General features: G+C 51.5%; 1 protein-coding gene across 5 annotated transcripts; it reads left to right on the forward strand.

Moving 5' to 3' along the window:
* Nucleotides 1–757: 757 nt before the first annotated feature.
* Nucleotides 758–20487, forward strand: Uhrf1 (ubiquitin-like with PHD and ring finger domains 1). Of its 5 annotated transcripts, none has more exons than NM_001393846.2 (17): nt 758–866; nt 2657–2866; nt 7449–7691; nt 8433–8593; nt 9569–9784; nt 10299–10402; nt 10500–10686; nt 12574–12697; nt 12777–12884; nt 13159–13263; nt 14224–14330; nt 15422–15581; nt 15664–15801; nt 17290–17410; nt 17528–17673; nt 18918–19022; nt 19246–20487. In NM_001393846.2, the coding sequence occupies exons 2-17, from the start codon at nt 2714–2716 to the stop codon at nt 19390–19392; spliced, it is 2325 nt and encodes a 774-aa protein (NP_001380775.1). In that variant the 5' UTR covers nt 758–866; nt 2657–2713; the 3' UTR covers nt 19393–20487. The 5 variants fall into 5 exon arrangements, with proteins under 5 accessions (NP_001380775.1, NP_001380773.1, XP_087421813.1 ...); NM_001393844.2 differs by lacking the exon at nt 758–866 and adding an exon at nt 995–1220 and having other exon boundaries at nt 2691–2866; nt 10476–10686; XM_087565687.1 differs by lacking the exon at nt 758–866 and adding an exon at nt 1027–1220 and having other exon boundaries at nt 2691–2866.
* Nucleotides 20488–20687: the final 200 nt, after the last annotated feature.

A 20687-nucleotide genomic window follows, 5' to 3' on the forward strand; every position in this document is an offset into this window, starting at 1 on the left:
TTGTTCTGTTTATTATTTTCTTCTCCATTGGTTTCTAGACCAGGATTTGCTTTCCCATGGCCCATGCTCGAGGGAAGGGTGTGCCTTGCAAGCGGTTGGGCCCATAACTCTAGTTTCTTTGTTCACTGCATAGATGCCTAGCGCCTAGTGCTCACCAAGAATCGTTAGAATGGTGGTTGGGGATTTAGCTCAGTGGTAGAGCGCTTGCCTAGCAAGCGGAAGGCCCTGGGTTCGGTCCCCAGCTCCAAAAAAAAAAAAAAAGAAAAAAAAAAAAGAAAAAAAAAAAAGAAAAAGAAAAAAGAAAAAAAAAAGGGGGGGTTGGGGATTTGGCTCAGTGGTAGAGCGCTTACCTAGGAAGCGCAAGGTCCTGGGTTCGGTCCCCAGCCCCGGAAAAAAAAGAAAAAAAAAAAAAGAATCGTTAGAATGGAGCAGGCTAGGGTGGAGGGGGCAGGGAGGCCCTGCACACCTGGACTGCTTGCACAAGGCTGGGTGGGGGTGGGGGAACCAGGCAGGAAAAGAAGCCCTGTGGCGGATGAGTAGCATGACAGCCCACCGGTAGCGTCCTGATGTTATTCAATGAGCTCAGTGATGTTACTGAAGAGCTCAGTGCACCTGGGGGTGCGCAGACCAGACATTGGGGTGCAGGGTATCTGGTGGGGCGGCACCACTCAAGTTCCCCAAGGTTATATGGAGATAGGTTCAGGGCTGCTTAGATTAAGAGGTCCACGTTTGGGCAGCTGACAGGGAATAGGCATGTAATGGAGTCAGGAATCTTTGGCGAGGGAGGATCCCTTCCTCCTCTCCCGGTATTGCTACGGGGTTTACAAGACCTGGGCCTTCTTGGTAAACTAGATATAGCCCGCAGGGTAAGTCTGTGGCCCGTTGGGCGGAGCCGGGGGTGGGGTGGATCCTCAGTGGTGGGGACGCCCCACTTGCTTTCTCGCTTCCCGCCACAGCGCCAGCCAATCAGCAATCAAGAGCCCTCCCCACCCATTGGGGTGGCAGTCTCCCGCAGCAGGCTGTGCCACTTCTAAAAAACGCCCAGAGTTTTCGCGGGGAAAAAACTCCTAGCAGCTGGAAGGAACCCGCGCTTTAGTGCTCACTTGGGTCTTCTGCCATTTACGCGGTTGGTTCCCTTCTGGGTCACTCAGCCGCAGAGTCCTAACCTAGAGCCAGGCGCTCCAGGGGAAAGGAGAGTGCGGATCGTCGCCGCGAGAGAGGTGAGTGGAAGAGCGCGCTTATTCACACAGTGGCACGCCAGGCACCACGCAAAACTGAAAGGAACTCTTCTCACGCGTGGCTGCGGGGGGCTTGCTTTAGGAAATCCAATGGGTGTCTTATACGCTTAACCCCTACTAGCCAGTCGCACCACGTTGACGGCCCGGGTTGGGGGGAGCTTTGCAAAATTTTACCGCGCGCGGGGTGCGATTTGCAGAGCCATTGCCCACGCGTGGGTTCCACACCTCGTGTTAGAGGAACCCGAATTGTGACTTCCATGTTGAGCCTTCCTCTCCGGTCCCGCACGCACGCGGTCACATCAGAAAACTTGGCAGAAGTTTCCCGCGCGTGGCTCCGGGCAGTGCAGTGCCACCGCGCATGCGTGCTTCTGCACCCATTGAGGAGCAACCTGAGGGGCACCCTCCACACTGCACTTGGTTTTTTTATCCCCTCGGGTGCCGCTAAGTTCGCGGGAAACTCGCGCGGTCCCGCGGGGGAGTGCACGCGGCTCCGCGCCTGCGAGCGGACACTCCTGGAGATTCAATTGTCGCGCCCGAGTCGGGTTTCGCGCGCCCTGGCGTCTCTGAGTACATTTCGGCCAATCGCGTGCGAGGAGGGCGGGGCACGTAGCCCGAGAGGAACCAATCAGTAGTGGACTCTCCGGGAGGGGCGGAACTTAAACCGCGGGGCTCCAGGGGTCTGGCCTGGGCGGCGGCCGCTAGTGTGGGCGTGGGCTTCGTCCCTCCCAGGTCTTTAAAACTCTTTCCCTAGTGGCCAGGGTCGTGTCCCGGGGGAAGTGAGGGCAACCAGCTGCGGGTGGGGCTCAGGTGAGTTTGTGGCCACGAGTGCGAGCCGAGGTCGAGCCCGGTCGAGACCGCCGGTTGCCTCAGCCAAGGCGGCGGGGGGTGGGGGGAGGTCTTGCTTTAAGCACGCGCGCGGGAGACACGGGTCCGGAACTCTTGTAGTCCCGAGTGTGTGTGTGTGTGGGGCTCTTGCCTTCTGTGACCGAGTTTCCCCTCCCGGGACTAGAGGTTCCAATCGGCTTCGGAGTTGGCGAGTTCCCGTTACTGGGACTTAGACTGCGTGGAATGAATGAATGAACGGCTGAACGTATGAATGAGTACCTGCGGCCACTTTCAGCCTAACCAGGGCCTTTCTCCCGCTATGGACATTTTTCCCTCCCCTTCTTCGGAGACGTGGTGGATGGTCTTGGATCACCCAGGATGTCTTGGCAGTTCACACTCAAGTGTCCCCACTCGCTGGTTATTAAGACATTAAGTGCCTAATTTATGCCACCTGGTCCTCCCAGGATGGGGTCTTGCCCAATGTAGCGGGGCCAGGGCTACAGGTGATTGATCGTGGGAGTTGCTTCCTTTGCTTAGTCAGATGTAAAGAAAGCTACTGGGTTAGGGTACTCCACTTCCCCTCATCCTGACAGGCCACACTGACTGGGATCTCCCTCTGTTTTTCAGTATTCCTTCAGCACATCGGCATCATGTGGATCCAGGTTCGAACTATGGATGGGAAGGAGACCCACACCGTGAACTCTCTATCCCGGTTGACCAAGGTGCAGGAGCTGAGGAAAAAGATTGAGGAGCTGTTTCACGTGGAACCCCAATTGCAGAGACTCTTTTACAGGGGCAAACAGGTAAGGTGGCCACTGGAACTTGCCGCTCACTCACCCACCCACTGAGCTTTGTTCCAAGCACCCTGCCTCAAAGCCACCAAGCAAGAGCCCCCCTCTCCATTCGGTCCCGGAAGGAGATGCCTCAGATGCTGGGAAGGAGGAGGGGGTGAACAAAGGCAGGCCTCCTCAGTAACCGGGCAGCTGGCCTCGTGCTTCGAAGCCTGATACTTTTTATTGTCTTTTAAACTCTGTTCTAAAAATTATTTTTCTGGAGGAAAAAGTTTAAAGTGGCCAACAGAGGACCTAAGGAGGTTTCGGCTTAAAATTAGTTTAACGGTCCTCACGTGGTGGCCCTGAGAGGGGACTAGGTTTTTCTTTTGAGAGCCACTCTGATCTCCTGCAGCTTGCTCCCTTGAGACAGTAAACCCCTGGAGGGTCTACTTTACTCACCGAACTTTGATTTGTATAGGCTTGTGGGGAAAGTGGGGTCAGCGGCCCTTATTGGGGGTAGTCTGTGCTACACCCTCCACTCCTTCAGCCATCTTTGCAGCCCAGCTGCCCGCACTTGGGGTGTTTTATCGTTTTTATCTGGCCGGGCTTTCTTTATTATTAGTGTCTAGAGGTTCTGAGAGTCACATGTGCTGGTATTGGGGTCCCTGGTGTGGGACAAGTGCCTGCAAGGCACATTTGGAACTGAGTGCACTACAACCAGCAGAGAAGGGTCCAAAGTAGATTTGCCAGGTTTTCATGGCCTGTACCTGCCTTTGTGATTGGGCAGGGCACTGCTGCCCTCTGGTGTCCAGGACCATGGGTTTGGCGCTGGGACTGACTGTGCCAGTTGATGGCCTTGTGTTAGGAATCAAAATGACCCCCTCCCTGGCCCCAGGAGGGGCCATGACTGCTCCCCTTCTGGATGGGAGTGGGAGTATTGCTGCATCTGGGTGTGTGGACAGTGTTCGATTGCCCGAAGTGGGGACTCATTTCCTTTTGTACCCAGTACAAACTGGGAATTGTCTGTAGTGGGTCAAGTTCACAGTAAGTGGAAGAGGTATAAACATTAGTGACCGTACCTACTGCAGAGATCCAATCTTTTCCCCCTGGCTTTCCACTGGTTGCCTATGTCTTCTATCAGGTTGCTGGGCTCACTTACATCTGGGACCATCTCGGAGGTAGAAATGCTTGTCCAGGTTCTCCCCGAATGGTGTTGGTGGTTTTTACTGGGAGACAGGGTTTCATGTAGCCCAGCTTGCCTGCCTCTACCTAAAGGAATGAACAGTGTGCCAAGCCTCACAGTTAACTGTCGCAAACCTGCAGCACACATTACTGCCTAGCCCCTTTCCTCCCTCTCTCCACGCTGTAGCTCTGTTACAGCAGGTCATGGGAATGGAGCAAGGGGCTGGAAGGTGGGGGCAGGCAGAGAGCTGGGGAAAGCCTGCTTCTGTTGTGGTTGATAGCAACAGAAACCATGCAAATAGGCCATTCTTCCATATGGTTTTAGATGGTTTCTGACTCACTCACTTTCTCCTTTTCTCTTGTGGCTCAGATGCGTAGTTCTGTTGAGACTCCAGAACTGAAAGGAGCTAGCTAGTGTCTGGAGTTGGTGTGCTGGCCCCTCTTTGCCTCTGAGTGGGATGGCGGGTATGTGGGAGCCATCTGTATCTGAGCTGCATCCCTGCCAGGGCAGATGTGAGATGTGTCTGGCAGACCTGTGTTATCTTAAAACTGCCTGTGAAAATAGCCATAGTCTCCAATGTGCTCAGTATGCACAGGCTTTTCTCTAACGTTTCCAGGTTCCTTTCCCCTCTGGTCAGGGGCAACTTAACCTTTCATGTCCCAAATAATAAGCATGATTGACTGGGGTCTGCTGCATATGGTGATGCGTTATGAGTTCAGCAGGGCCTGGCTTGCTTGGTGGTGTCACCAGATATCAGCCTAGGGTCCCCTCAGGATGATGTACACTCAGAGAGTTCTGTTTCTCCACCGGGGTTCCCTGCTTTTGAGATAGTCTCCAGAAAATCACCCAGAAGTCCCTTGGAATATTTCCCTCTCAACTTTTCATTAGCTGGTGTCATGGGTGATTGACATGAGCCTAGCTGACAGAGTTGGTTAAATGCTTGTCTGGCATGCTTGAGTACTCTGTAAACCACACCTGTCATTTCAGCACTGTGTGAGTCTCCTCTGCCTGTAGAGTTCAGGGTCAAATTGAGCTACAGGTAACCGTGTTGCCCTCCTCCCTACCCTAATGTGTCCAGAACAAAGTGACTGGGCCAAGGCCTTTCTCTTAGGCTGTTCAGGAGGCTGAGGCTGGGTTGCAGGTTCAAGGCCAGTCTGAGCAAAGTCTTGTCTGAAAATGTTATTTGTTGATTTTTTTAAAACTTGTTACTGTGTGTGTATGCACCTTGGTATGTATGGGGTCAGAGGACAGTGTTGAAAGTTGGTACTTTCCACTGTAGACTCACAGGGCAAGAGCTCTTACCTGCTGAGCCATCTCACTAGCTTTTACTTACCTTGATAAAGGTCTCATGTAGCCCAGGCTGTAGTCAAATTCATTATGTAACCAAGGATAACCCTGGACTTGTTTCTACTTGAGATGGAGACAGGCAGGTTTCTGTAGTGCTGGGGATGGAGCCCAGGGTCTTTGCACTCTGGAGTGTACGCAGCCCCAGCCCTGGGTTTTCTTTTCTTTTCTTTTTTTTTTTTTTTGGTTCTTTTTTTCGGAGCTGGGGACCGAACCCAGGGCCTTGCGCTTCCTAGGTAAGCGCTCTACCACTGAGCTAAATCCCCAGCCCCCTGGGTTTTCTTTTCAATCTTAGAAGTTTGTAGAAGTTGCGACTAAGTGCTGGATTTAGCTCTTGCTGGACTCAGTTGTTGTTGAGGTCATTGAGTGGGAGTTGAAGTCGTTCAGGTTCTTAGACTGTCCTGTCCTCTTGTGACAGATGATCCCAAGGGTGACCAGAGCCTGGGCTCACATGCTTTCCTGAATTTCCTAACCAGCCATTTGGCAAGTGGAGGGTGGGGGGCACTACACCTATCCTTATTCCTAGTCATACACCTTGCAGGCATCTGCCTGCTTTCCTGGGGCCCTTCAGGGGTAGTTCCAGAAGCAGCAGTCAGAAGCCACCCAACCAGCCTTGTGAGTTAGGAGTTCTAGTTAGAACTACTGGGTGAGTCTGCCCCAAGCCTGTTCTAGCCACATCCTGCCCTGCATGTTGAGTGGGGCTGCCCTTACTATCCCAGGCCGTGACCATGGTTGGAGCAGCTTAGTGGGCTCCTTAGGGGCAGGGGAGGCTTGTGTGGTTTAATTGCCTACACTGCTGTCCCTACCTTCTGGCGGTTCTAGTAGGACTGACCACCAGTCCTTGTAGCTTTGTCTTTGAAAACTTTGTGTATGTCATGTGCATAGGCATTGTATGTCATGTGTATAGGCATTGTAGGTCATGTGCATGGGCATTGTAGATCATGTGCATGGGCATTATATATCATGTGCATAGGCATTATATATCATGTGCATAGGCATTGTATGTCATATGCATGGGCCTTATGTCATATGCATGGGCATTATATGTCATGCATAGGTATTGTATGTCATGTGCATGGGTCTTATGTCATGTGCATAGGTATTATATGTCATGTGCTTAAGTATTGTATGTCATGTGCTTAAGTATTGTATGTCATGTGCTTAAGTATTGTATGTCATATGCATGGGCATTGTATGTCATATGCATAGACCTTATATGTCATATGCATGGGCATTGTATGTCATATGCATGGGCATTGTATGTCATATGCATGGGCATTATATGTCATGTACATAGGCCTTATATGTCATAAGAATGGGCATTGTATGTCATATGCATGGACATTATATGTCTATGGCTGTCAGATGTCCCTGGTTGCTTTCTTAGCTGTGCTCCTGTTGAAGACTGAGTAATGTTTCACTGTGTGGATAGCACACAACAGTGTTTGTCCATCTGCAGAAGGATTTGGTTTCACTGTGGGCACTGCCATGTGTGTTTTCTCTCCAATCCACTTCCACCTTGGGATCCCCAAGTATGGCCTGTGGTGCAAAGTCCCTGTGTTGGGTGACCCGTATTGTGAAGGTTCTAGCCTCCAATGTAAGTGTGTATCAGAGCAGTCACGGACTGCTGACCACATTGTCTCCCAAGCTATTTGTTCCCAAGCAAGTCCTGTTCCCACAAGGAGAGTTCCTGGTACAGAGTTCCCGAAGAGAGACCCAGTCCGATTCCTGAAGAGTGCTGTACCCTCAGATGGGTTGCCATCCCCCATCCCCTCCCCCACCCCGTAGCCCTATTTGTATACCAGAAGTCCTTCTTCTTTCTGCAGTCCCAGTCCTCACATGGTCCTCAGGCTTGGTCAGACTTGGTCTCGGTTACCATGGGCTATATGGGCCTGCAAGCCTTTCTCTCTTATGCCCTCCCAGTTAGTTTCCAGGGATGGGACGTCATTCACTGAAACCCTAAAACCTCTGCGGCTACTAACAGGAGCAGCTGTGAGTGCCCAGGACTGGGACAGAGCTTTGGCTGGCCTCTGTATTCCTCATCTACCCCTGCTCCATGCCTGGTCTTTGTGGATTTCCCCACAGATGGAGGATGGTCACACACTCTTCGATTATGACGTGCGCCTCAATGACACAATCCAGCTGCTGGTGCGCCAGAGTCTGGCCCTACCTCTCAGTACGAAAGAACGGGACTCGGAGCTCTCAGACTCTGACTCTGGCTATGGTGTGGGTCACAGTGAATCAGACAAGTCGTCCACGCATGGTGAAGGGACAGCTGATGGGGATGACAAGACTGTGTGGGAGGACACTGACCTAGGACTGTACAAGGTGAGGTTCCCTGTGACTATGTGCAGATGTGATTGTGGCTTTCTGAGTTTGCACCCAGCCCAGAGTTATACTTTGCCAACCCTGGTGATGCCTACTGATCACTGTACTGACAGCCTTCCAGGGTCCCTTGGGACTCTCTGGTGACTGCATTATACATACTGTCGTGTTCCCATGACCGTTGAAACTTCTGTATGTTTGACAAACTGGAGGTTGAGCCTCCCTGAGAAACCTAGATGTGGTTGAGGCTGAAGAGTGCCCCATGAGAGCCACCTCTGCCTTCTGTGACTTACCTGCTAGGCTTTGTGGCAGTATAGTGTCTCCCCCAGGACCTAGGGTTACATGGGAGCTTCCACTCTGGAGTATATGGAGGCCTGTGATGTGGCTCACACCTGGACCTAGTATCACATGTGGTCACTATTTATTTGCTGTCAGTAAGCCATCAGAGCAGAGGTCTCCTGCAGAAAGTGTTTATTGAGCTCTCTGTACAGAGTAGTCCAGTCCCGTCCAGTGCCCATAGGGCTGAGCTTGGCTGCTATCCCCTCTGGAGGCTGAGGCAGCATGCTCGAGTGTGTGAGGCCAACCTGAGCTACAGAGTCAGGCTTGTCGGCCAACCTGGGCTACAGGCACATGTGGTCCTTGGTTCAATCACCGTGACAAAAGAAACTCTTTGCCTACAACCTAAATTCTTGACCCTGGTTCTGCCCTGCTGCTGGGTTCCCTGAACCTTTTTGCTTCCTGTAGGTTAATGAGTACGTGGACGTGCGTGACAATATCTTTGGTGCATGGTTTGAGGCCCAGGTGGTCCAGGTACAGAAGAAAGCCCTATCTGAGGAAGAGCCCTGTAGCTCCAGTGCCATTATGGCCCCAGAGGATGACATCATGTACCACATCAAGTATGATGAGTGAGTACCATCGTGAGTCTCCAGCCCAATCCAGAGCACTGCCCTGCCCTCACAATTCACAGGAGAGTTTCCATAAGACCAGTATCCCACACGTGGAGGAGGCCCCTGACCTTATGGCTTTGCTGAACTCTATTTTCCTCTCCTGGTCATATGCAGTTTTGGTCTCAGCTCTTTACTGTCCATGGCTTGGATGGTCTGGATGGCTCACCTACCTAGGATGGTTTCCATCAAGACAGTAGATGGTATAGTTCTCAGTAGCATAAATTGACATCTTGTTAGAGATTTCCATGTTCCAGCTCTGGGATCACATGTAGCCCCTGCTTATTGTTATCGATAAAGTTTTATTTAAATAGTCAGCCATTTTGTGTGGAAGTCCTTTGCAGAGGGTGCTTGCTGAGCACAGTTCTGTGATGGACCTGAAGTGAGTGAATCTGAGGTGGGTGATCTAGCTCACAGCTGCCCAGAGAGCAAGCCTTGCAGTGCGCAGGGAATACTCTGTGCAATAGTCAACTCTGGTCTATCTGCCTCCATACCTGGATGTGGAGAAACATTTATTTCACTTAGTCCTTGAACAATTTCCTAACGTCTGGTTCCCCAAGCCAACTGTTGTATGCTGCCCTGACTTGGTGTTTGTGGGCATATGGCCACCTTCCCATAGTGTTTGCTATTGTCTGTGTTACATGCTTGCTTCTGTTTTGTCACTTCTCTCATGAGAACCCAGAGCTGTCCTTATTGTCATCAGGCTCACCTAGCTGCAAAAGCCCCATTTTCAAGTCACTATTTCCCTAGATGCTGGGATGGGGAGGGAGTCACTTTGGGAGGCCACATTTGCCCGCATTGTTCTACATACCTGGGTCACCAGCATACACACTGGGATTGCCCAGAATATGGCTCCCCATGCTACCACATCTCTGGCCCTATGAAGGGACTGCATGTGTTGGCCTTGTAGGTCTGAGGTTGGGCCTTTGCTTGCAGCTATCCAGAGCATGGAGTGGACATTGTCAAAGCCAAGAATGTCCGTGCTCGCGCTCGCACTGTGATCCCCTGGGAGGACCTGGAGGTGGGTCAGGTGGTCATGGCCAACTACAACGTGGACTATCCCAGAAAACGTGGCTTCTGGTATGATGTTGAGATTTGTAGGAAGCGCCAAACCAGGACGGCACGTGAACTGTATGGCAACGTCATGCTTTTGTGAGTGACCTCATGCTTTTGTGAGTGACTGGGACCCTGATAAGGCTCCCTTACTCTCCCACTGGGCCCTCTCTGTCCTAGTCTCACTCCAAGGTCTCCAGCCTTGGCTTTCTGAATGCTTCTGTGTGTTTGTCCACCTTGTCCCCATGCTATGGGAGGGTGTAGGCTTGAGTGGTTCTTGGAGGCCTGCACAGCAGGTCAAGGGCAAGGTACCAAATCTTACTGTCTTGCCCAGGCTATCTTCAAACTCCTGCTTTAGTGGGTAAGGAGAACCCGAGTGCATAAACTTGAGAACCTGAGTTCAAATCCTCAGCACCTACATAGAAGCCATATGCAGAAGCTTACACTGCTGTAGGGACATGGGAGGGAGGCAGGGGCGGAATTCCTGGGCATCCAGGGGCCCAGGGGCCCAGATAGTGGAATCCACATATATAGAAACCAAAGGGGAGGAACGCACCCAGGTGGAAGCCAGGCTCAGCCCCACAGTGTGCTAAGGTTTTGTGATGTTCTGCAGGAATGATTCTCAGCTCAACAACTGTCGGATCATATTTGTGGATGAAGTCTTGAAGATTGAGCTCCCTAATGAGAGGAGCCCCTTGATTGGTAGCCCCTCGAGACGTGAGTCTTGGTCGGGCCCTGAGAGTGCCTGGGTGGGGATGGCAGTCCCGGGTGGCATTGTAGCCTGCTGCAGCCCCTCCTGCCCTCCGGAATACAGGGAAGAGCGGCCCATCCTGCCAGTACTGCAAGGATGACGAGAACAAACCGTGTCGCAAGTGTGCCTGCCATATTTGTGGTGGGCGTGAGGCTCCCGAGAAACAAGTGTTGTGTGATGAGTGTGACATGGCCTTCCACCTGTACTGCCTGCAGCCACCGCTCACCTGTGTCCCCCCTGAGCCAGAGTGGTGAGTGGCATACCTCTGGGGTCACTTAGCATGTCTAGAAGGAAACGTAAGACAGGCTGGGAGGTGGCTCAGCCTTGATGTACAATTCTACTGTCCTGAGTTCAAGTACATCAAAAGCTGGCTATTAGTGGCCCTGTAAGCCCAGTGCTGGGGAAGCAGTGGTGGGAGTTTGGCCAGGACTTCTGACCGCCAGCTTGGCTTCAGGCTCATGAGAGGAAGCTGCACCAGTGTTAAGGGAGTCTGGCTTATCCCTCAGGCCTGCCAATATGTGCCCCACTCCACTGTGCACTGTGCACTTGGGGAGCTTGCGTGGTTTCCCTCTGCCCAAGGGGGCTACTTTTGAGCTGTCTGATGCTGTGCAGATGGGAAACCTGAGCCCTGGCAGAGAAGGAAGGATATTGTCACATGGCCCATGGTCTTTCCCTTACTCAGCATTGGGATTTGCTCATTTTAAAGGTAGGATTTCTCTGTGTAGCCCTAGCTGTCTTGGAACTCACTGGTCTTGAACTCAGAGACCTGCCTGTCTGCCTCCCCAGTTCTGTGATTAAAAGCATATGCCATCACTGCCCAGCCTTTTTTGTTTGACTTTTAAATTTTTATTCATTTATTTTAATTTTAATTTCATGTGTGTTGGTGTTTTTTCTATATGAGGAGGTCAGATCCTCTGGACCTTTTTTTTTTTTTTTTTTTCGGAGCTGGGGACCGAACCCAGGGCCTTGCGCTTCCTAGGTAAGCGCTCTACCGCTGAGCTAAATCCCCAACCCCCCTCTGGACCTTTTGAGCTGCCATGTGGGCACTGGGAACAGAACCCTGGTCCTCTGGAAGAGCAGCCAGTACTCTTAACTGCTGAGCCATCTCCAGCCCTAAAATTTGTCTTTATTATTAAATTATATTTAATGTGCACGTGAGTAGGGTACCTACAGAGGCCAGAGATGTCCATCTTCCTGGGGTTGGAATAACAGTTGACTGTGATCCCAATGGCACATGTGCTGGAACTGGGCCCCAGTCCTCTGCAGAAATAGACAGCCAGTGTTAGCAACCACCACTCCAGCTCTGTTCTTGGGCGCGCGCACGTGTGTGTGTGTGTGTGTGTGTGTGTGTGTGTGTGTGTGTGTGTGTGTGTGTGTGTGTGTGTGTGTGTTGGAGGGGGGTTCTTTTTGAGATAAGGTCCGATTTTATAGTCCAGGCCTGCTCTGAGCTGGAATACTTCTCTGCCTCTAACTTTCTGGAAATACAGGCCTGAGTGACTCTGCTTGGCTTTGAATTTTTTATTTCTTATAAAGTGGTAGGAGGTGGCACTTTAGCCCCCTCACCCCAATTTGAGACAGGGTTTCTTCTCTGTGTGATCCCCACAGTCCTGGAACTCACTTTGTAGACCAGGTTGGCCTTGAATTCAGAGATCCACCCGCCTCTGCCTGCTGAATGTTGGGTTGCACCACCATGGGTCTCTGGGGTTCTTTGAAAAAGATTTTTTTTTGATTTATTTTTGTTTTGTGTTTGGGTGTGTAACAGCTTTGGTAGTTACTTCTCTCTACCATGTAGGTCCTGGGGATTGAACTCACCTTGGTGGCAAGCTGCTACCTGCAGAGCCCTCTGGCCTTCTGTAGGCAGGGCTCTTAGCAGAAAGTTCAGAGTACTCATGTGCTATAGACATTCTATGGTAGTAGGGATGGCCCAGCTTGGAGTCCAACCATGTGCCTCCAAGTGTGCATAGCTGCCCAGAGACCCACGTTTCCGATTTGACTAAGCTCTCATGACCTTGCTTCTGAATGGCCATGTGGGTTGTATGGCTTCTCTCTTCAGCCTATCTAGTGTCTGGGGAAAGGACACTGTCCATCTTGTCCTTGGGCACTGGGCCACATGCAGGTGACATTCTTGTCTTCCTAGGTACTGCCCCAGCTGCCGAACTGACTCCAGTGAGGTGGTACAAGCAGGGGAGAAACTGAAGAAAAGCAAGAAGAAGGCAAAGATGGCGTCAGCCACTTCCTCCTCCCGACGGGACTGGGGCAAGGTGAGGCATACACATCCTTTCTTGTCCCTGTCCCTGTTCCCCACTCCCTATTGCTCACATAGCCCTTTCCACACGGCAGGGCATGGCATGTGTGGGCCGCACCACAGAGTGTACTATTGTACCGGCCAACCACTTCGGGCCCATCCCTGGTGTCCCCGTGGGCACCATGTGGCGCTTCAGAGTCCAGGTATGCTGATCCTCCAGGGTTCCAGACATTTCTCTATTGAGTTTGTCTCAGATGTGGCAGAGGCAGGAAATGATTGCTGAATGGGGTTCAGGCGGGTACCTGCTTGGAGAAGGGTGTCAGGTTGCAGCATAACCCTAGAACCTTGTCATGGCCAAAGGAGCTCCTTTATGGTCCATTGGGCCAGTGTGCTCTTGTTGGGACTGTCATCCTGGGGTGGTATGCAGAGGGACACAGTCCACAGGAGATGGAGTGGGTATCTCTGTGGTCTTCGCAGGTCAGTGAGTCCGGTGTGCATCGGCCACATGTGGCGGGTATTCATGGTCGGAGCAACGACGGTGCCTACTCACTGGTGCTGGCTGGTGGCTATGAGGATGATGTGGTGAGCACTGTGCCCCTTCCTTCACCAAGACTTGCCTCTCGGCATTGCCCACCGTGGCTGATAGATGGATCAGGAGTTGTGGCTGGCTCTGGATAGCCTGTTAGGATTCTCTGTGTCCTTCTACCCAGTCTCCATACTGGACACCCACCCTTAGTGCTGTCTAGGGCTGCAAGGTTCTGCTCTCAATGTGTTTCCGTCATTCCTGTTAGACCTAGTAGTATCCGCAGACAACAAGAACACTTGTGGTTCATTTCTGCCAAAGGGATGCCACGAAGTGTTACCTAAAGCACAAAAATAAGTCTTGATTTTATGAGGAGAGGAAAAATGGTTCTGAGCATGCTGCAATGGGTGTGGTTGAGTGGGGTAGCAGGAGCCGGCCTGGCTTTGTGCTCAGGGCAGCTCTGTTGGGGTGTGATGGCTGCTTAATGAGAAGGGAGGCTGGGAAATGACAGGTTGGGCAGACATTCCACACCCTTCTCAGCAAAGGGGGCACTCCAATTTCAGTCACAGGACATGTTAGGTGCCACTGTTTCTATATCCGTCTCCAGAGCTCTGGTGTTCCCTGTGCTGAGACTTGTTTATCAGGCACTGAACTCCCTGCGTCTCGGCAGTCCCTGACACTGCCTTCCCTCTCTGGTCTGACAACTGGGGATTCCAGGCATGGGACGCTGTGCTGTGTGTTCCTGAGTCTGGCTCATGGCATTAAGCGTTGTGCCTTCCAGTTCCTCCATGCTAGGAGAGGACTTGGCATTTCAGAGAGCTGCATTTGGTTTGCCTGTTAGGGGGACACAGGATGGCTGCGTGGCTCCTCTGGGCATCCTTATACCACTGCCTCTCAGACTCCGTTTGCTTTGAGCCTCCCAGTCACTGCCTCCTCAGGGCTCATACTCTTGTCCTCACCTAGTTGGGCAACTTACGCCCCCTATGCTGAGGGCTCATAGCCATTCTTCTCCATTGCAGGATAATGGCAATTTCTTCACCTACACGGGCAGTGGTGGCCGAGACCTCTCTGGCAACAAGCGTACAGCGGGACAGTCCTCTGACCAGAAACTCACTAATAACAACAGGTCTGTAAGCGCATGGCTCCCAGTGCTCCACTCCTTATGGACTCTTACCCAGAGATCTAAATCTCAGTTTTGAGACAGTCTCAGTGTGCGTACCATGCTGGCTTGTCAGAGGTTAAAGGTGTGATCTAGATTCAAGTCTCAGGCTTATTTTATATCAAGAAGACATCTTCCCTGAAGGCTGCAGAAGGTGTTTTGTCTGGATGTCTGAACACCACTTCTGTCTAGTATGAGGCCACAAGAGGGCATCAGGTCTGGTAGAGCTGGAGTTAACAGATAGTGTCAGTCCCATGTTAGTGCTGGGAATTGAACCTGGGTCCTCTGCAAAGGCAGTTGGTGCCCTAACTGTTGAGCCATCTGTCCAGCCCCATGGCGTTGTGAATGCTAGGCCAATGCTATCCACTCAGCTATGCCCCCAGCCCTAGGAATTTTCTCCAAGTCATGTTTCCATAGACAGTGGTGTCTACCACTGGAAAGAGGCTACCCCCATCCTGGCTGTATACCATGTTTATATCTACTTCTGTTTCCCTCATGGTGGATCTGTGTCTCGTGGCCACAATCCCAGCCAGGTGTAACACTGTAACACTTTCTTTTTTTTTTTTTTTTTTTTTTCTTCAGAGCTGGGGACCAAACCCAGGGCCTTGTGCTTGCTAGGCAAGCACTCTACCGCTGAGCTAAATCCCCAACCCCCCCAGGTGTAACACTTTCATCATGGGGGAAAGATTCTGGGCAGGGTCCCCTGTGTTCTGGTCTATTGTAGCCAGGGTGCAGTTCTAACACATCTTCCAGGGCAGTGTCCACAGAGATCAGGAGAAGGGTGCTGGATCTCCTGGGTCTGGAGTCACAGACAGTTGTGAGCTACCATATAGGTGCTGGGAATTGAACTAGGTCCTTTGAGAGCAACCAGTGCTCTAACCACTGAGCAGCCCCTGCACCCCCTTTTGGGGGCATTTAGATCAGACTTGCCTCTGGCAGGTTCTGGCCTGTGCTAGCTAGCAAGCTTGTTGCTGATGCCATGGATCTATGCATGACAGGATGTGCCGTTTTTGGGGAGACATGTTGTGACTTCCCATGTGTGTCCTGTGTCCCCAAAGGGCTCTGGCGCTCAATTGCCACTCCCCAATCAATGAGAAAGGTGCGGAGGCTGAAGACTGGCGCCAGGGTAAGCCGGTGCGTGTGGTCCGGAACATGAAGGGAGGCAAACATAGCAAGTACGCACCTGCAGAGGGGAACCGCTATGATGGCATCTACAAGGTGAGCAGTGAGCCTGCCATGTCCTGCCTGTGCCCCGAGATCCCCACACCACACTGCACCAGCCACACTGTCCTCTCCACAGGTGGTCAAGTACTGGCCGGAGAAGGGGAAATCTGGCTTCATTGTGTGGCGCTATCTCCTTCGACGGGATGACACTGAACCTGAGCCGTGGACTCGGGAGGGCAAGGACCGCACTCGGCAGCTGGGCCTCACTATGCAGGTGTGTGTCCATCATGGTGGGAGCTGGGATTATGGGTACTTCATCTGCTTCCAGGCCCCAGGCTAGGAACTGTGGTCCTGGCTGGCCCTCAGAAGGCAGAGGCAGGAGGATTCTGAGTTCAAGGCCAGCCTGGGCTACATAGCAAGACCCTCTTGGCAAAACAAAAGTGGGGTTAGGCCTGTGGCTCTGGGTAGAGCATCCCTTTTCGTGAAGTCCGTGTTTTATCTGTAGCACCACATAAATCAGGATCAGGGGTTCGAGGCTAGCCTCCACAGTGAAGATAGGCCAGCCTGGACTTCATGAGCTCCTATCTTGAAGAAAATCCTAAGGAGAGAGTGATGGCTCAGTTAAAAGCACTGGCTGCGCCTGCAGAGGGTCTTAGTCTGATTCCCAGCACCCACATGGCCGTTCACAACGTCTATTACTCCAGTCATAAGACCTGACAGCCTCTTCAGGCATTGCATACACACAGTACACACACACACACACACACACGCATGTGGCTGATGTTTCTTCAGGCATTGCATACACACAGTATACACACACACACACACACACACACACACACACACGTGCATGTGGCTGATGTTTCTTCTGTTCCCGACTCCTGATGAAAGCATCAGTAGGAAGAAGCTACCAGGACTGATAGAAGACAGGGAGTTGCATGTGCAGCTAAGGATAGCAAGCCCTCAAGATACTAGTCACACTTTCATCCTGTTTGGGGACATTTAGGAACCTTAGTGGTCCAAAGGGCATGCGTTTGTGGGCTGCACTAAATGTGTATAGCAGGATGTACAGAAACGTGTGTGTGTGTGTGTGTGTGTGTGTGTGTGTCTGTCTGCCTGCCTGCCTGCCTGCCTGCCTGCCTGCCTGCCTGCCTGCCTGCGTGTGCAGAAGCAGGGTTGGGGGCTAGGAAATGGTCAGGGGTAGGACTGGTAAGACTTTTCTTTGTGTGATCTTTAAAGGTCTCATATTGTAACTAAGGCTGGCCTGTAGCTCATAACCATCCTCCTGCTGTAGTCTCCCAGATCACAGGTAGGGCATTTCCGTACCTGGCTTTGTGGACCTCTGTTCGGCTAGCCTGAGGTTGCTATATAGCTCAGGATGACCTTTTTTTTTTTTTTCCCCCTTTTCTTTTTTTCGGAACTGGGGACCGAACCCAGGGCCTTGCGCTTGCTAGGCAAGCACTCTATCACTGAGCTAAATCCCCAACCCTCAGGATGACCTTTGAACTCCTGAGGGGTGATAGGAATGTGCTGTCAGTCCTGGCTCTGTGTAGTTTTGGGTAAGGATCTTCTTTCCACAGAGTGCAGGCTGCTGGCCTTAAAGGACTACTGACCTCCGAGTGCTAGGATCTCTTTGCTGCCATACTTGGCCTCTATGCTTGCATAGTAAATCCCCTTGGGTGCCCAAGAGCTTGTTGGGTGATGGCACTGTGACTGCAGGATGGGCCGAGTCCTGACTCTGCCTTCCACCCTCCCCGTTCAGTATCCTGAAGGCTACTTGGAGGCCTTGGCTAACAAGGAGAAGAACAGGAAGCGCCCGGCCAAGGCCTTGGAGCAGGGACCATCATCTTCCAAGATAGGCAAAAGCAAGCGGAAGTCCACAGGTGGGTGTCTACCCGTTGGGTCTTCCTGTCCATCCTGTATGCCCCACACATCTGACGTGCTCAGCAGCAGTGCTGCACTCAACAGGCCTTGTTCTGCCTCCTCCCAACTCCCCACAGGCCCGGCCACCACAAGCCCCCGTGTCTCCAAGAAGAGCAAGCTGGAGCCCTACACACTTCCATTGCAGCAGGCCAACCTCATCAAGGAGGACAAGGGCAACGCCAAGCTGTGGGATGACGTGCTGAGCTCCCTTCAGGATGGGCCGGTGAGCCACTTGGGTCCTACCCTCCTATGGGCAAGCTTGGTCAGAGTCTGTTCCCTACTATAGCACTCCAGTGTCTTCTGCACATGGCCCGGACTCCTGTGGTTGTGCAGCTATCTCTGGAACTCTCCATACCCAACACCAAAGCTGCTTGTTTTTAACACTAACTAGCTTCTGGCACCCACCATTCCTCTTCCTCGGTGGTTCTGACTCCGAGGACTTCCTGGCAGTGGGACCCTGCAGTTTTGTTTTTCTATGCTGGCTCACAGCACTGAGGCTCACCTGTGTTGGAGTGGATAGCAGAATACCCTTTTTCATGCTTGAGTAATATTCCTCTTCGAACACTGCCTTCTGTGGTGGTGGTCCATCCATCCATGGGTTGAGCTCATATAGTGTCTTAGGATTTTACTACTGTGAACAGACACCATTACCAAGGCAACTCTCATAAAGACATTTAAGTGGGGGCTGGCTTAACAGGTTCAGAGGTTCAATCCATTATCATCAAGGTGGGAACATGACATTGTCCAGGCAAGCATGGTGTAGGCAGAGCTGAAAGTTCTACATCTTCATCAGAACGTAGCTAGGAGAGTTCTTAGCTTCCAGGTAACTAGGATGAAGGTCTTAAAGCCCACCTCCACAGTGACACACCTACTCCAACAAGGCCACATTTCCTTCCTAATAATGCCCCTCCCTGGGCCAAGCATATGCAAATCACCACACAGGCTGCTGCACCTATTTTCTGTTGTGCCTCTGTGGCTTTGGGAGTCCCTTTGCTTTTGCTGTGCTAGACTTAAGTGTGTTCCCGGAGTGACATTCTTATGTAAGTGCTATAAATGTGTGCTGATGAAGACCTGTTGAACCAGGGTGAGGCCCTGCCTTGATGGCTGGTGTCTTGGAGAGGCCAGCTTCTGGGGTTCAGTTGGGGTCAAACTGAATAAAGCCTCTACTTCTTATGGACCTTGATTCTTGATAGTCAGTTCACAAACACACTCTATGTGCCTCAGGGCTGAAAGCTGAGGTCTGTACTAAAGGGACTTGAAGAAGCTCAGCCCCTTCCTATCATTTTCAGTGTCTGAGGCCAGGTCAGCTGCACAGGGTTGCCACCTTGTGTCGTCCGAGGCCTTGTCTCTGTGTCTGTCCACTGCAATGTCCTTAGTCTTTGCTCAGGGTCAGATGGGTGTAGGAGACGCTGTCTTGTGACTGGAGTGAGAATGATGGAAATGGGCCCTTTTGCACCTGCCCTGCAGTACCAGATCTTCCTGAGCAAGGTGAAGGAGGCTTTCCAGTGCATCTGTTGCCAGGAGTTGGTGTTCCGGCCAGTCACCACCGTGTGTCAGCACAACGTTTGTAAGGTGAGAATGCAGGTGGGAGTATGGCTTAAACCCACCCTCTGCATGTTGGTGGTTTCTTGGTAGTTGCTTCAGCTGTATCCTTTGTAGAGATCCCAGAACCCCATACCCTGTGGGATGTTGCCAGGGACTACCAAGAGGGAGCCCAGTGGGTGCTTGAGAGTTAGGACGGAGTCCTGTGTGCCTGCTCCCAGCTGTCCCCTCAACCCGCCCATGTCTCATACAGGACTGCCTGGACAGGTCCTTCCGTGCCCAGGTGTTCAGCTGCCCAGCATGTCGCTATGACCTGGACCACAGCTCCCCAACCCGAGTGAATCAGCCCTTGCAGACCATTCTCAACCAGCTCTTCCCTGGCTATGGCAGCGGCCGGTGATGCCAAGACCCAGGCAGACGGCCCAAGTTCATAGTGGATGTAGCTTGAAGGTGTTGTCCTATCATGTCTGTCCCTGGCAACTCTTCTGCTGTGGTTGCCAGTTAACCAGGAACCTATAGGAACCCCATGTTCTGGCTACCAGTTGGACTAATGTTTTTCATTCCTCTTTCTTTTCTTTTTAAATAACAAAGCCTGCAATTTATTCTCCCAAAAGAAGGGGAAAAAAACTTTTCTTTTTTTCTTTTTCTTTTTTTTGGGGGGGGGGGTGGAGATGGGCTTAGAAACTGTTGAGCCCCATGAGGTCTGCCTCATCATCATGTTGGAAGGAGTTCTCTCCCCATGCCAGCTGCTCAGGCACCTCTTCCTGGCAGCCATCTATGTACTTCATTCAAGGGATAACCCCTGCAGCCATCCCTCAGGCCTTCATAGGAGACCTGGACAGTGCCATGGGCCAGCCTCAGCCCTGGCCTCCATCTGCTGACACAACAGTAGAGGAACTTGGCTGTCACCTCAGCTCAGGGGACCAGCTGAGTTGAAACTGCATGTGCCTTGGGCTTGACATTTCATTGTGTTCACCAGTGAGCCATTGGACGCCCGCCCACCTGTGAAGCCTGGCTTTCAGAGTGCGCCGCTGGGTGGGTGTCATTGAGGGCTGAGATGGGCATTAGTTCCATCTTGTTTTTAACTCAGCAACTGAGAATTCCAAGGGTGTCTGTATTACATTTTTGTTTTTGTTTTTGTTTTTTTTTTTAATTATAATTTTTATTTTTTTTTAAGCGGGATAAATGGTTTCCTTCATGAATTTATTTTGTAGTTACAGCCTGTACCAAGGAAGATGTTTTCTTTGGTTGGTTTTTGTTTTCTTTTGTGACTTGTAACTTTACCAAAGTGTGCAGGTGTATCTCGTAGAAACTGAACATTTACTGCAGGCAGAGAGGACAGCACAGTTTTATAGACTGTTTTGTTTTCTGGGGTTTTTTTTTGTTAGATTAACATTGCAAGAAGATAAAATTCCATGTGGATGTTTTCTAAAGTTCCCTATTTCTTGTTAAGATTTTAGATCTCAATAAATTTTTTTCTGCAGGTATATTTGAATACTTGTTTGCTTGTTTGTGTTTTAACTGTGTTGTGGCACTGTCATAAGAACTGTACTGAGGCTGGGTTCATGGGTAAAGGAGCATCAAGGCATTGATCATCCAGGGCACCCGCCACACCCTTCCCCCCAGCCTGACTAAAATTTCATACAAAGGAGCTGTTCACTCACACATTAGCTCTTCTGCTGTCAGCACCATCTA

Source organism: Rattus norvegicus, chromosome 9 (assembly GCF_021556685.1).
Source record: "Rattus norvegicus strain SHRSP/BbbUtx chromosome 9, alternate assembly SHRSP_T2T, whole genome shotgun sequence".
Lineage (NCBI taxonomy): Eukaryota > Metazoa > Chordata > Mammalia > Rodentia > Muridae > Rattus > Rattus norvegicus.